At 34.6% G+C, this 15,026-nt stretch overlaps 1 protein-coding gene across 2 annotated transcripts; it reads right to left on the reverse strand.

Moving 5' to 3' along the window:
- Nucleotides 1-2,103: 2,103 nt before the first annotated feature.
- Nucleotides 2,104-13,949, reverse strand: LOC112802607 (uncharacterized). Of its 2 annotated transcripts, none has more exons than XM_025845882.2 (16): nt 13,405-13,949; nt 11,717-12,083; nt 11,548-11,631; nt 11,357-11,428; nt 11,148-11,219; nt 10,793-11,029; nt 10,277-10,387; nt 10,076-10,186; nt 4,830-4,955; nt 4,668-4,736; nt 4,457-4,563; nt 4,006-4,089; nt 3,812-3,899; nt 3,211-3,330; nt 2,854-3,038; nt 2,104-2,734 (listed from the first exon to the last, which is right to left on the reverse strand). In XM_025845882.2, the coding sequence occupies exons 2-16, from the start codon at nt 11,828-11,830 to the stop codon at nt 2,443-2,445; spliced, it is 1,872 nt and encodes a 623-aa protein (XP_025701667.1). In that variant the 5' UTR covers nt 11,831-12,083; nt 13,405-13,949; the 3' UTR covers nt 2,104-2,442. The 2 variants fall into 2 exon arrangements, with proteins under 2 accessions (XP_025701667.1, XP_025701668.1); XM_025845883.2 differs by having other exon boundaries at nt 11,717-12,031; nt 13,405-13,948.
- Nucleotides 13,950-15,026: the final 1,077 nt, after the last annotated feature.

Below are 15,026 nucleotides of genomic sequence, written 5' to 3' on the forward strand. Positions count from 1 at the left end.
AATCAAATAAGATATAAAAAATTAATTTTATTTTTAATGTTTAAATTTAAATTTAAATTTTAGGTTTATGATTTTGGATATATTTTAAAAATATTTTTTGGATAACTTAATAATTTTATATATGTAATTGTTCCTTTATTTATCTTTAATTCGGTCTAATAATTTTATGTGGGTGGTCTTCTCTAATCATTCTAGAGATAAAAATTAAAAAATTAAAAGAAAGAAAGAAAAAAGAAAAAGAAGAAAATAATATTCATGCATTTGACTGATAATTCATTTATTGTTTAATTCAAATGTTGATATAATCTTATTAAAATTTCATTCGACAATGATCATGAATAAGTTTTGAGTTAGTATGCATAGTCATTTAAGTCAAATAGGAACAAAATAACACAACTCATCTAATAATAATAAAATATTAAGTATGAAATAGTAAATTTATTTATAGAAGAGTAGTATTTTTCTATGAAAATTTTTTTGAAAAACGTGAGAGAGAGAAAAGACGAAAAGAGCGTACAAGAGAAAGAAGAATGTACAGAGAGAATAAAAAAATGTTAGAATAACTACTTTATAAAATGTGTAAGTCCTCAGAGAAATTCTAGTATTTAAAATTTAAATTTATTTTAATTACTAACCTATCTAACTACAAATTAAGAATATATTTTAATTAAAATTTAATTAAATAATATTATTTTAAATTAAAAAGTTAATTAAAAACTGAATTTTAAAGGACATATAGTATTTTTCATAAAAAAAAAATACTTAAAAAAGTGCCCATGACAAAATAAAGCTTCCAACTCGTGCTACACATGACGTTTACGTGTGTGTATATATATATAAATAATATTTTTAGAGTACTTATAAGCAAAATTTTAATTTGCAAATGATAGGTTCATTATGCTAAATTTATGATACCCAGACAATGGCCGATGATATTTGGTAACATGAACGACGCAGATTTTACCTCAGCTAATCAAATGACATGCAACTTACAAATTGCATGCACCATCCATAGATATATCTTCCCTTTACATAATATTCGAAGCTTCAAAAGGTTTATTCCATTTTATCACAATTATGCAGTGGTACCGAACCACATGTCTTTAAATCTCTTTTTCCCCAAGACCCCAACTTTCATGATCCTCACCATATTGGAAAGTTGGTAAAGTATTTGATGGAACTCTCATGGAGAGCTCCATTCAATGGAATTGCCAAAATTATTTATAAATTTACCCCAATTCATTATTTTGTATTCACTTATTTTCAACAAAAGTTTTTATATTTTTAAAACGAGCTCAAATTCAAAAACACTCGAAATAAATGTTAGAAAGTCATTCTAATTTTATTAATAATTTTTTTATGCTCTTCTTTATTTAAAAAAAAAAATCATCTTCTCTATCTATAATTGTTCCTATAATTCTAGATAATTATACTAACATTTTTTTGTTCTTTTCTTCTTTAAAAAAAATCATTTTGTAATATAATTGATTTGGTTTAACACGATATTGCTTCTTTTATTATTTGAGGTTTTATATATTTTTATTTTTGAAGTTTTTGAAAACATATATTTTTATTTGCAACTGAAATAAGATAAAATGGTAAATAATTAATGTCTTTTACTTGTGATAAAGACTCGGATGCAATTGGTTTTATGTAAAATTAATAGTTAAAAATCCGTTAGATAATAATTTAGTTAAATATATCAAATTATCTAATTCTCCCCTAAAAGCTTTACATGATAACAACCGGATGTAAATTTTCACCAATACTTATATTTTTCATTTTACATTTGAGCTCTAATCAACTTTTTTTTCCACTAGCATTTCACATATTTTAAAGTCATCGGTTGAGTTACGTAACAAAAATAGAGTGAAATTTTAGCGAAAAAATACAAAAAATACAAAACACCCTAAAAATTTCACAAATACAAGACTACAATGGTCTAAAGAAAATAAATTAAGTACGGCTATGTAAATAAAAGAAGGTAGAACTTCCACATTTCAAAGAAGGACGTATTCCTTCCTTTCACTAGAATTTTATTGTGGGTACCAAAAATACGAAACCCAACGAACGGCACAACTTCTAAGGCAAAAGGCCCATATATTTTGAAGTAAATAAATAATATTACTTTCAAGTAGTTAATTTTCCCGTCCAAAAAAAAATAGTTAATTTTGAAACACTACTATTACAATTTACAAGATAGTGACGACGAGCGGAATCCTAAAAATGTTGGCTACTCTGCTCATTTTCTTAATAGGCAGCACAAAGTGAACATAAGTTAAAAACTACACTTACAATTGCCCTGAATATGGGGAAAATACCCCAAAACACTGCACAATGCTCCCCCGTTTTCTTCACTATAAAGAACACCAACATAGACTTCCTAATCCTGCCACGCCAAAACATTGCAAAATTGACATGTTTTTCGCCACAAGAATTTCATTACAAAGACTCTGGACTAGTGGATGGTCTGATTCTTGCGGGCATTCTTGCGTTTTGCTGTTGAAAATGTAACAGAAACTTGTTCTTGGGCGTGATAGACATTCTATTCAAGTCGGGGTCGAAATCCAAACCTGCTTGTACACTCACTGTCATGTCATCTTCAATCATATCATTCTCATTCATGTCGACAAATTCGTCATCGGATGCATCACTGCCACTTTCACTGAGGTCGCCATCGTTGGCACCATCACATTTGATCTTTGACCAGCGAGCAAAATGTGGCCGTATATAACTGTAAACAGCAACGGAATTTAGAGTGGAAGGCAGAAGAAGCAGCATCAACAACTAAACTAGGAAAAAAGTTTGGACAAATCTGTCGATTTTTTTCCTTCATAGAACTAGCTTACAAACCTTTCACTTTTCTTCAGTAAACAAGGATCAAAAGGAAAGAACGCGTCGAGCCTATCTATCCCACCAAATGCCCTCGAAAGATCAGATTCGAGCATATCATCAAAGGCAAATGATTCTGATGTCATGAAGAGCTTAGCAGCCTTTGCTTGTCTTAGGAATTCCACTACTACAGTAGGTAGACAAACCTGTTGGAAAAATGTCAGCTTAATTATACATTTTAGATAGAATAATCAAGGTCGGAGCAAAATAACAATAATTAACCAAAATCATTCCAGTCTTCAGCGACTATATCACTATCCATAAAATCTTAGCATGTTATACTCTATAAACCATGATAGCTTTTGAGAAGTTCATTACCTTCAAAGGATTCAATTTATGTTGCAAGATTGGCTCCATGGGCATATTTAGAAGTTGCATTTTGAGCCTTGGAGCATCCATCAGAGATCTCATTCGAAAACACAGCATGTACATGAGAGCCTGCTCACAAAAACAAGCTTATGAACACCAAAATCCAAATTATCTACCAAAAGAAATTAAGCATAAAAATAAAAAAACATGATAGCAACAACATGAATGATTGTTCACAGAAATACTTAGGTTTTCTAACCAGGTTAAAATAATTTGTAAGGTAGCCAAACCAAACCAATTGCTTACAATAAACAGCAGAGGATTGAGGGCTCAAAAGCACATATCAAAGGATACACTAACAGGAAGCTTTCAAACCATGGCAAATGATTTATCTTCCTAACAATTTCGGCCATGCATCCCCTTAATTCCTAAATTAAGAATTCTTTTAAATATTTCTAGAAATTAATTATACCTAGTTTTAAAGAGAATTTTTAGAATGTTATAACATAATTCCTGCTGCATTACTTGCCCAATTAATGTCAAGACATCAGATTTATAGCCCTTCCATCACCACGTGCAAGAATAGAAGGTCAAATGCTAATCGGCATACCTGACAACCAGAATAAAAAACTTGATGTGCTCGCAGGTTCATAACGGAATCATGTGACTGGCAATAGTTAAGACACCAATCAACCAATCTGAAACCTCATTGAAAGATGATCACATCAAGTTAGCTCTATTTCCTATGTTATATGATAAGACAGGAAAAATTTGGCAATGCAAGGAAACAAGAAGATCCCAAACCTTTGTAAGATGCTAGCAACCAATGCAGCTGAAACAAACTTTGCACGGGACAAATAACTAGCAAGATAAGCAACAGCACTCATCCTGCGATAAATGAAAAAAACTAGCAATGTCATATACTCATATGTGAAGTCTATACAATGCTCATCTTTCACAAAATGATGTTAAAACAACAAATAATTCAATAAAAAGGAGAACAGTCAATCTTTTAAGTTCAATTAAATAATTAAATTATATAATAAGCTGCTAAGGGGCCCCATTTGATAAGCATTAGATCATTTACAGTTAAAAAATGATCAATCAAAAATAAAAAATACAAATGACGACACTATCATCAATTACGACACTTCACAATAAAGGGGCGCAAAAAATTTAAGAGTTCATCAATTGGTGCTGACAGGCACTTGAACTTTAATTTCAAGTTTCGGCCACAATGTAAAATCAATTTTACCTAGTATTGGGGGGATTAACATTGCTAAGAAACATATCTGTAAGAACCATGGCAAACTTCACACCACAATCTTCAGGATCCAGTGCACATGCATAGAACACCACAAACTGCAACAAAATAAAGGCATTGATAATGTATTTCACAAAGCATTACCAACTTTAAACAGCAGAGAGAGAGAGAGAGAGAGAGAGAGAGAGAGAGAGAAGCGTACCTGGGTGAACTTTGACTTGTAGGCATTCAAAATAGTCCTTTGAAATGATCTCAGTAGAACATCAAATACCTAATTAATAATTTAATGAACATATAGATGATTAGATGTTAAGTATATAATACAAAGTAATTAAAGCAACTATATGTAATGTCCAGAAAACACCTCAGACAAACGGCCACTGCTTTGACAGGACTCGAGATGCAAAAAAGTAAGCTCAATCAAGCTATCTAATTTCTCAGCAATTGTGTTCCCCTCCAAAGTTTTCCTATTTAAATATTCTGCAGCAGGCTGTAAATAAAATAAAAAACAACCACAAGGCAGCACATAAGATATATGATATTGTGAAACACACACAAGTGAAGACAAAATCTTGGACACATATTTCCATTAATAAAATGATATATAGACTGGCAACTAACATATGTTGTAAATTTGAGGAAGTACATAATGAATAAAAGTTGGAAATATATTGCTCATAGATGAGCCAATAGCCTAATAGAACCTAACTACATTCATCTTTCAAAACCTTGCAATTCACACAGAAGTTGGCTGAAAAATTAACAGTGAGCTGACTGCAGAACAAAGATTCAAATCTAATGCATGAGCATGGCATTGCCATGACAGGAAGGAGTTTCATCCATGATCTTAGGTTAATGAACTTTAAAGCTGAGGGAGTACTATAAAGGGAGAGCTCAAATGATCACTGCTAAAGGAAAAATGATGAACTGGCAAAACTCTAATTAGTATCATATCGTAACTTTTCTAAATTGTATACGGAAATGTGATTCCAAATTGTATACTACGTATTTAGCACTAACACCTGTCCACTACAAGTTTACTGCACAAAGACTTCCCTTCTTGGGAATTGTAGTTTATGGCAGAAGAGATAACTCTATGGCCGAGCTGCTTTCTTGGTCTCTTTCCTATATAAACAATCATTCTAATCACTTTCTGAATACAACTGCCAATATTTACGAGGCTCTATTTTTCTTTAAACAATATCAACACCTTTCTTAAGCAAGCAGACAGTATTGGTGCCTCTTGCCTAAAGATAGTAGTAATATAACCCTTTGTGCTTTAAAGATATGGTTGGATGAAAGGAAAATAAGAAGGAAAGAAATGTTATAAAAAGACAATTTTATCCTTGTATTATAAAATATATTGAAAAAAGAGAAAGGGTAATATTGAAAGTAGAGAAACATAATATGTTTTCCATCACTTTTCCATCCAATATTGGAGAGAAAAAATTTGGCAGGTCCCATCAACTTTTTTATCCTATTCAACTTTTCCCTTCCAATTTTTCTCTTCAACCAAACAATAGAAAATAATCATTTTCCTTCCAATTTCCTTTCCTCCCTTTTCTTTCCTTCCATTTTCTTCTCAAACAAACAAAGCCTAAGAGTTGTGTTAGACTTTGAACATTGGGTGCAGTAGAAGTTCAGAAGTTTGAATCCATTCAAAGTGACAATGCATGAAGTTACGAAGTATTTATCTCCCCGCTCCCAAATACGGGAGAAAAAACAGTGGTATATAGATTCACAAAAAATCGAAAGCAGAACATCTTTACACGTATCTCAAATCTAGAAAATATCACAATGACCAGAACAAATTTCAGTCTTCCATATTGACAGCTCAAAACATTGCAATTGAGACATGTATAGGACATATCTAGTATGGTTAAAAAATTACTCATCATGGACAACTCGATTCCAACTTGGTATATGATATACAGAGAGTTAGAGTACCTGAGTTCACCATATGAAGTTTTGCCACTTCACAAAGCCACTTAACTACACCCACAGCCTGATCAAGCCAAGCCTGAATACAATCAGCTTGACATGTTAGCCTGAAACAGGCAAACACCAGAATAAGGCTTTTCATAGTTTGATAGGGCTAATGGCTGCTTCCACAGCCTTATAAACATACATACAGGGATGCTCTGACAAAATCACAATCGAAACACCAACCTATGTCAGATTGACCACAACTTGCATTTCAGAATGATAAACTTCAATCTTCCTGTTTCCCATCACCATCCATCTTAAATCTCTTGCTAAGAAATTGCTAACAGATGTATTGAAGAGGACAAAATTTGGTGGGTAATTGTGTTTCAGGTCATCCAATAGTGAAATGATTGAATTAATCAGAAGAATATATGGCTAATTAAATTTACAGGCAGATCATTGTCCATGTTCCATGACACAACATATAAAACCAATAAAAAGAGGCAGGAGATGAAATATCAAACTTCAGACAGAGAATTTGCAAAAAGAAGTGTCTTTCACACCTCCATATTACTCTAGCAAGCACCATTTCAGCAGCATGAACTAGCATCAATGGATGACTATGGAACCATGAGGCAATAATAACAACCTCATCCAATCTTTTCATTTCACAAAGCATAAGAGGTGGAATGCAAATTATCAAAACTCTACTAGATAACGCACAAACGCACACTCTATATCATAGACAATGAAGGTTAAACAGAGTAAGAGATTCCCCCTGCCGAAATCTTAATTTCATTTTTTTTTATCTAACCAATTAAGAGGAGCATCTTCTTAATTTTCAAAATACTACAACAACAACAACAAAGCCTTGTCCCACTAAGTGGGGTCGGCTACATGAATCAAACGACGCCATTGTGCTCTGTCATGTATCATGTCTACAGAGAGACCGTTTACATGTAGATCTCGTTTGACCACCTCATGGATGGTCTTCTTAGGTCTTCCTCTGCCTTTCGCCCTTTGTCCATCTTCCATCTCATCCACCCTCCTGACTGGATGTTCTATCGGTCTTCTTCTCACATGTCCAAACCACCTGAGACGCGATTCAACCATCTTTTCCACAATGGGTGCTACTCCAACTCTCTCCCTTATATCTTCATTCCTTATTTTATCCAATCGCGTGTGACCACTCATCCATCTCAACATCTTCATCTCTGCCACACTCAGCTTATGTTCGTGCTCTCCTTTAGCCGCCCAACACTCCGTACCATACAGCATAGCCGGTCTTATAGCGGTACGATAGAATTTACCTTTAAGTTTTAAAGGCACTTTTTTGTCGCATATAAAACCAGATGCACTCCGCCATTTTGACCAACCTGCTTGGATCCTATGATTTACATCATGTTCAATCTCTCCATTATCCTGTATGATGCACCCAAGATACTTAAAACTTTTAACTTTTCGTAAGGTGTTCTCTCCAATTTTCACCTCTATATTGGAGTTTTCCCTTCTCAGACTGAACTTACATTCCATATATTCCGTCTTGCTACGGCTTATGCACAGACCATACACTTCTAGAGCTTCTCTCCATAACTCCAACTTCTTATTTAGGTCTTCCCTTGACTCTCCCATAAGGACGATATCATCGGCAAAAAGCATGCACCATGGCACAGGCTCTTGGATGTGCTCTGTGAGTACTTCCAAGACTAATGTGAAAAGGTATGGACTTAAGGATGATCCCTGGTGTAATCCTATACCAATAGGGAATTCCTCTGTCACACCACCTTGAGTCTTCACACTAGTTGTGACCCCATCATACATGTCTTTAATTGCCCGAATATATGCGATCCTTACTCTCCTCTTTTCTAAAACCTTCCATAAGACCTCCCTTGGTACCCTATCATACGCTTTTTCCAAATCAATAAACACCATGTATAGATCCCTTTTATTACTACGATACCTCTCCATCATCCTTCTTAATAGGTATATCGCTTCAGTGGTAGATCTGCCTGGCATAAATCCAAATTGGTTATCTGTTACTTGTGTCTCTTTTCTCAACTTCCGTTCTATCACCCTTTCCCATAACTTCATAGTATGACTCATAAGCTTAATCCCTCTATAATTTCCGCAACTTTGTATATCCCCCTTATTCTTGTAGATAGGTACCAAGGTGCTCTTTCTCCACTCATCAGGCATCTTCTTTGACCTTAAAATCTCATTAAAAAGCTTGGTTAACCAGTTGATGCCTTTTCCTCCAAGACCCTTCCAAACCTCAATCGGGATATTATCAGGTCCTACTGCCCTGCCATTTTTCATCTGCTTTAGAGCCTCTTTTACCTCAAAGTCTCGAATCCTTCGATAGTAGTCAAAGTTTTGATCTTCTTCCCTTGTGCATAATCGACCAAGGCTCGGAAGAGTCTTCTGTCCCTCATTAAATAACTCGTAGAAGTAGCTCTTCCACCTTTCATTAATCTTCTCCTCTTGAGCCAACACCTCTCCATCCTTATCCTTTATGCACTTAACCTGATCCAAATCTCTCGTTCTTCTTTCCCGGCTCTTTGCAATTCTATATATACCTTTTTCTCCTTCTTTCGTATCCAAAGACTGGTAGAGACCCTCATATGCTCTTGTTCTTGCTTCACTTACAGCCACTTTTGTCTCTTTCTTAGCTGCCTTATATTTTTCCCAGTTATCTGCATTGCGGCATAAAGACCACTCTTTAAAGCATTCTCTTTTTATCTTTATCTTTTCTTGTATACTCGCATTCCACCACCAGGACTCCTTGTCTCTTGGTCCTATTCCTTTAGATTCACCAAAACTTTCTTTTGCTGTTCTTCTAATAACTTCTGCCATCTCCCTCCACATCTCTTCCGCGCTTCCATTCCCATCCCACCTTGCCTCTTCTCCTACCCGTCTTAGGAAGCTTCTTTGTTCCTCACCTTTCATCCGCCACCACCTCGTCCTTGGATTCTTCGTATGATGTCTTTTCCTCAACTTTTGCTCAACGCGAAAATCCATGACGAGCACCCTATGTTGTGTTGTCAAACTCTCTCCCGGGATAATTTTACAGTTAATGCAAAATTTCCGGTCGACTCTCCTCAACAAGAAGAAGTCGATTTGAGAGCTTGTCATGCCACTCTTATAGGTTATAAGATGTTCGTCTCTCTTTTTAAAACATGTATTTGCGATGAGAAGATCAAAAGTTGAGGAAAAGTCCAAAATAGTTTTACCCTCGGCATTGATCACCCCGAAACCATGGCCTCCGTGAATACTCCCATATCCAGTCACTTCTCTCCCAACATGGCCATTTAAATCTCCTCCTAAGAAAATCTTATCTCCCAAAGATATGCCTTGAACTAAACTCTCTAGATCCTCCCAAAACCTTATCTTGTGTTGTTCGTCCGAACCCACTTGCGGTGCACAGGCGCTAATCACATGAAAAGCACCTCCCTCCACCACAAGTTTGATAGAGATGATCCGATCTCCCACCCTCTTGACATCAACTACGTCCTTCTTCCACTGCTTATCCACAATTATTCCAACTCCATTCCTATTCTTCACCTTTCCTGTATACCAAAGTTTGAAACCAGAAGAATCCAACTCCCTAGCCTTAATTTTCAAAATACTATTTTACAAAAAAAGAGACATCAAGATGAACCCAAAATTAAAAATTTTGGACCATACCATATTATCATCCCCATCCCCATCCCCATCCGCAAATTCGGCATCCTCTAATTCCATTTCAAATATGCCTTTGGCATCTTCCTGCAAGAGGCCATCCCATCCAATTTCAACCTGAAAATAGATCAAATGAGATTAATTTAATGGTCAACTGCCCTCACTTTTCTTTTAACGAAAACTTAAAGGGTGACTTAACCAACATACATCAAGTTCTATCAACCTATCTACAATAGCAGGCAGCATCGTAACGCCAACAATTTCTCCAATTGCACCACTTTCCAGCTTTAACATGTTCTCCACGTACATGAGAATCTCCTACAAGTATCATAAGATGCAAGTTAAACTTCGACAAAATACTGCAATTATTGAATTAGTTCTTCTTACATATGTTGAAAAGCTAAATAAAAGAAATCCGATAATTAGAAATGCTCCTCAAATTAATATATTGGTTTCCTTATATTGTTTTGGCATCAAAATGCATACAACAAAAGCATGTAAATGATTACTGGAGCAACCCGACATATTTCAGAGTGCAAGAGTAAATAATGCCTCCACATTGTAAAACAAAAATGAAGCTTAGATGGATGCTAATTGCCATCAACCAAGTTGACAGTCCATCACATACAACACAAGAAATTCACAAAATGGAGCAGCAACTAGCATAAAGCAGTTGCTTAAACACTTCCGATGGCAGTGGATGGAAGTGGAATTTGAACTCACCGGTCCCTTACTGTAGATTAAGGGCATCCTCTGGACAACTATTGGAGACAGTCGCAAAGGCGCAAGAGGCACCAAAACAGCTATGGCTTCAAAAGCAGCATGCACACGAGACAGAACTTTATTCTTCTTTTCAATTCCACTCTCCTGCTTCAAACTATCCATGAGGTGATAAGGGGGAGTGAAGTTATTCACAAGCAACTCCAAAGACCAATCAATATATTTCCCATTCGAAGCAGCCTTCAAATAGGGTAAAAAAGAAAAGAAAAGTCAAACAAGCTTTATAGAACATTAAAACTCTGCAAATGGCTCCTAATAACACAGATAAAAGGGGAAAAAACAAAAAGGAAACACGTACCAAGGATACAATCAGCTCAATCAGTGCATCCATAATAGAAGTTCCATAATTCCACAGGCTCATTCTATAAACCTGGCAAAAACAATTTCAGTGAGAACAACTATATCTTTATAAATTGTCCATTTCCTTCCAACATTAACAAGTTCCACACTTCAAGCACAAGATAAACATAAACACAAGCAACAAGTCCAATGTGAAAAAGAACTTACTGCAGAAAGAAGAGATTCGTGATGAACAGAATCTATGCATGAGACTGTTCCAGAGAGTGCCTTCAAAGTTGTCTGTAACCATCATCAAATCAAATATTATCACAACATCATTGTCAGCACTATCTATTAGCACAAATAAAAAATGTATATATAATGTCACAATCTCCACGTGCTCTAATGTAAGAACTAACCTCAAGTAGAGCAATATCATCGGGATTAAGACTCTCTTTCCGGTGCAAATAACCAACAAGCTCGTCATAATTCTCTCTATCACCCTAAGAATGAGTAAAATCCACCATTTTAATTTTCAGAAAAATAATATAAAAAAAAGATTCTAGAATGATATTTTGCTCTACGTACCAAAGTGACTGCTGAAAGTGCATCTCTAACATGACAAATTAGCTGCAAATCAGAGAATTCAGCGTTCTCCATCTCACTGAACTCTTGCTTCTCGGCTCCACTAACCCTTCCCATTGAGCCGAGTTTAAAAAAGGGACGAAATGCAAAACGCAAAACGCGATGCAAACAAAACGGAGTTCGTTGTTGTCGTTTGCAGAGAGATGAAACGACAAAAGACGGAACAGCGTATGGTGTCCACCTCTTCGTTGGCGAGGGTAAAGAACTTTGGCAGCTACTGCAGCTGCTACCTCTTCGTTAATGAGAAGGGAATGGCGGCTAAGAAGAGGCAACAGGAAAAAGGGTTCTGAGCAAGGTTCTGAGCAAGGTTCTGAAAACCGAACTGGTCATTGAACCACTCTAATTTATTGGTCCAACCGGTTCAACCGTGGTTCAACCGAAATAACCGTTTTATAATAAAATAATAAATAAAATAACTAACAGCAAGGTTCCAGATTAACTAACAAACAATTATTCAAAATTTGTTACAATAAAGAATAAAACCATAAAAAGATATACTATCTTCTACATTCCAATCAAAGAAAATACCTAATATGTTATTTTCCAAAGGAAAAAATAGAAAATAAATTAGAGAAAGAGCGAGAGACTATTCCATGCCACTGTTTCACAGTAACTTCACAACTGTTTTATTTGCAAAACAAAGTCATTCACGAACTAATACTAGAAAGAAAATGAAAGCTTTCATGGCCAACTAGATAGAATTGCTTGCATATTTAGAAAAGAGTAATCACCCAAATTTTGGTTCAAAAGAAACAATTTAGTTTTCAAAAGTATATACATTGTTCTATTCGACATATCTATAATAGAAAAGAAAAGAATAAACTACTCTACTTAATAGTTACTACCATATGTCACAAAATTTGATACCTTCTATCTACCAATATGCAACAATACAAAGGCTATGGGATCAAAGGAATACAGATCACTACGACTTAGTGAGGAATATGAAAGAATATATCCACACATCAACAAACAAAATTTCGATATCCAATTTAAAAAAGAAAATAAAAAGTTCTATCTACCAATATGCAACAATACAAAGGCTATGGGATCAAAGGCATACAGATTACTACGACTTAGTGAGGAATATGAAAGAATATATCCACACATCAACAAACAAAATTACTATCATCAACAAACAAAATTTCGATATCCAATTTAAAAAAGAAACTAAAAAGTTAATTCCTAAAGTGGGTCACAAGATTTACATCCTTAATCATCACAGGGCCAACCTCAGAGAGAAGGTCCAAGCATGGTGCTAGAATCTCTTTGGAAGCAGGGATTTAGCCATACTAAACCAATAGAGCAGTTTTAACATAGCAGGAGCAGTTTTAACATGGCAGGTTTTCATCTTCCACTCAATGAACAATTTATTAAATCAACAACAGCAAAACACAATATAACAATCAAAAGGTAAAGAACAACACCAAAACAATAATTTATCAAATTAACAAGTTAATAAGATCAATTAAAACTGAAAATCAAAATAACAAGAACAATTAAAATTTTAAACTCCAGCAAACCAACAACAAAATAAGAACTAGAAAACATACTAATCATGAAAACAACAATTAAAACAATAACTGGAATAATTAATACAAGAAAGAACAAGAAGAAGGAAAAAAAATCACCCTAGGATGGAGCAGTTCTGAAATTCAAGCAGAACAGGGAAGGGAGGAGCTTTAAAAGGCGACGGAAATGGTTGAACGGAAGCTGAACAATGGCTGAACGGTGGCTGAAAGGCGGTGGAACAGAGGCTCGAACACGCGGCGTAGAGGACCGAACAGAGGGCTAAGCAGCTCGAACAAGGGTTGGCCAAAAAGGGGAGAACAAGGGTTGGCCAAAAAGGGGAGAACAAGGGTTGGCCAAAAAGGAGGCGGACACGCGGCGAACAAGGGCGACGTTGCGCCGAAGCTGTAGCAATGCGGATGGCGGCGGTGGCTGGACTTTGAGGAACGGCGACGAGAGAGGGCTGCTTCGGGGCTTCCTCCAAGCTGCGATCGAGTTCTCTTCTCTGCGTTCTTCGGTGTGTTCGTTCAGAGGCCAGAAAGAGGGAAGTGAGGGAGTGAGGGAGCTCGATGAGAGGAAGGAGGAGAGTGGCTGAGTGAGACTCAGAGAGAGGAGAGACCAAGAGGGTGCTGCGCATCTTGGTTAGAATTTTTGGTAATTTCTATCAAATTCTCTAATTTATTATTTATCAATAGTAATACTCCAATGCAATTTCTAAAAAATTTATTGTTGAATACTTTAGTTGCAACAAAATTTAATTATTAAATTAGTTTTTGAACTTTTAGATAAATTAATTTTATATCATATTTCGCTTTAAAAAAATAAACAAAAATTATAATTTTTTAAATAAATAAAATAAATATTTTATTTTTCAAAATATACAATTTGTAGCATTTTTATTAAAATGGACGTATCTCTTATCTCATTTACAGTATAAATAAAATAAGAGTGTACGTATCTCGTTTATACTATAAATGAGATAAGGGCGTGATGAATAAATAGAAACAAGTTTTTAATTAAAAAATAAAATTTTAATTAGTTAATATTAGTAATTTTTTATTGTAAAATTATTTCTTAAAAAATTTTGATCTTTTAAAAGAATTAGTGTCTAAGATTAGGATTACGAATTTTTAATTTTGGATATAAAATTTAGAATTTAGGATAAAAAATAATTTAAAAAATTTGTTGATATTATTGAGTAAAAGAATTAACTCTTTAATTAAATTCATTTCATTAACATGTCTCTCTTCGATAAACCTTTCATGAACAATCTACTCTTACAATGCTCATTAGTCACACTTTTTTCCCCTCAAACTATCCTTATCCTCTCTCCGAAAAATTTTTATTTGTTAAATACTTAGTTTTTAATAATTTTTATTTAACAAACTAGTTTTTAAATTTTTATTTCTCAGAAAATCGATATTTACTTAAAATTTTTTTTATACATAAATCAACTAATTTAAAAAAATAGAGAACTTTTAGGAGCTTTTATATATATTTTTAAAATAATAATAATAATTGATATGGCCGTTATAACTCGTCCTTAACGCTATAACTCGGCAGTATACATTATAAATTAGATTAGTTATGTGATATGGCCGTTATAACTCGTCTTTAATGTTATAACTCGGCAGTATACGTATAGATCAGTTATCAATAATGGACATCAAAAAAAATATTATAATGCCCTAATATGCTATTACTCTCTATTAATGCGAATGTTTGAGAGTATAACTGCCGATGC

The sequence above is a fragment of the Arachis hypogaea genome, chromosome 5 (genome assembly GCF_003086295.3).
Source record: "Arachis hypogaea cultivar Tifrunner chromosome 5, arahy.Tifrunner.gnm2.J5K5, whole genome shotgun sequence".
Lineage (NCBI taxonomy): Eukaryota > Viridiplantae > Streptophyta > Magnoliopsida > Fabales > Fabaceae > Arachis > Arachis hypogaea.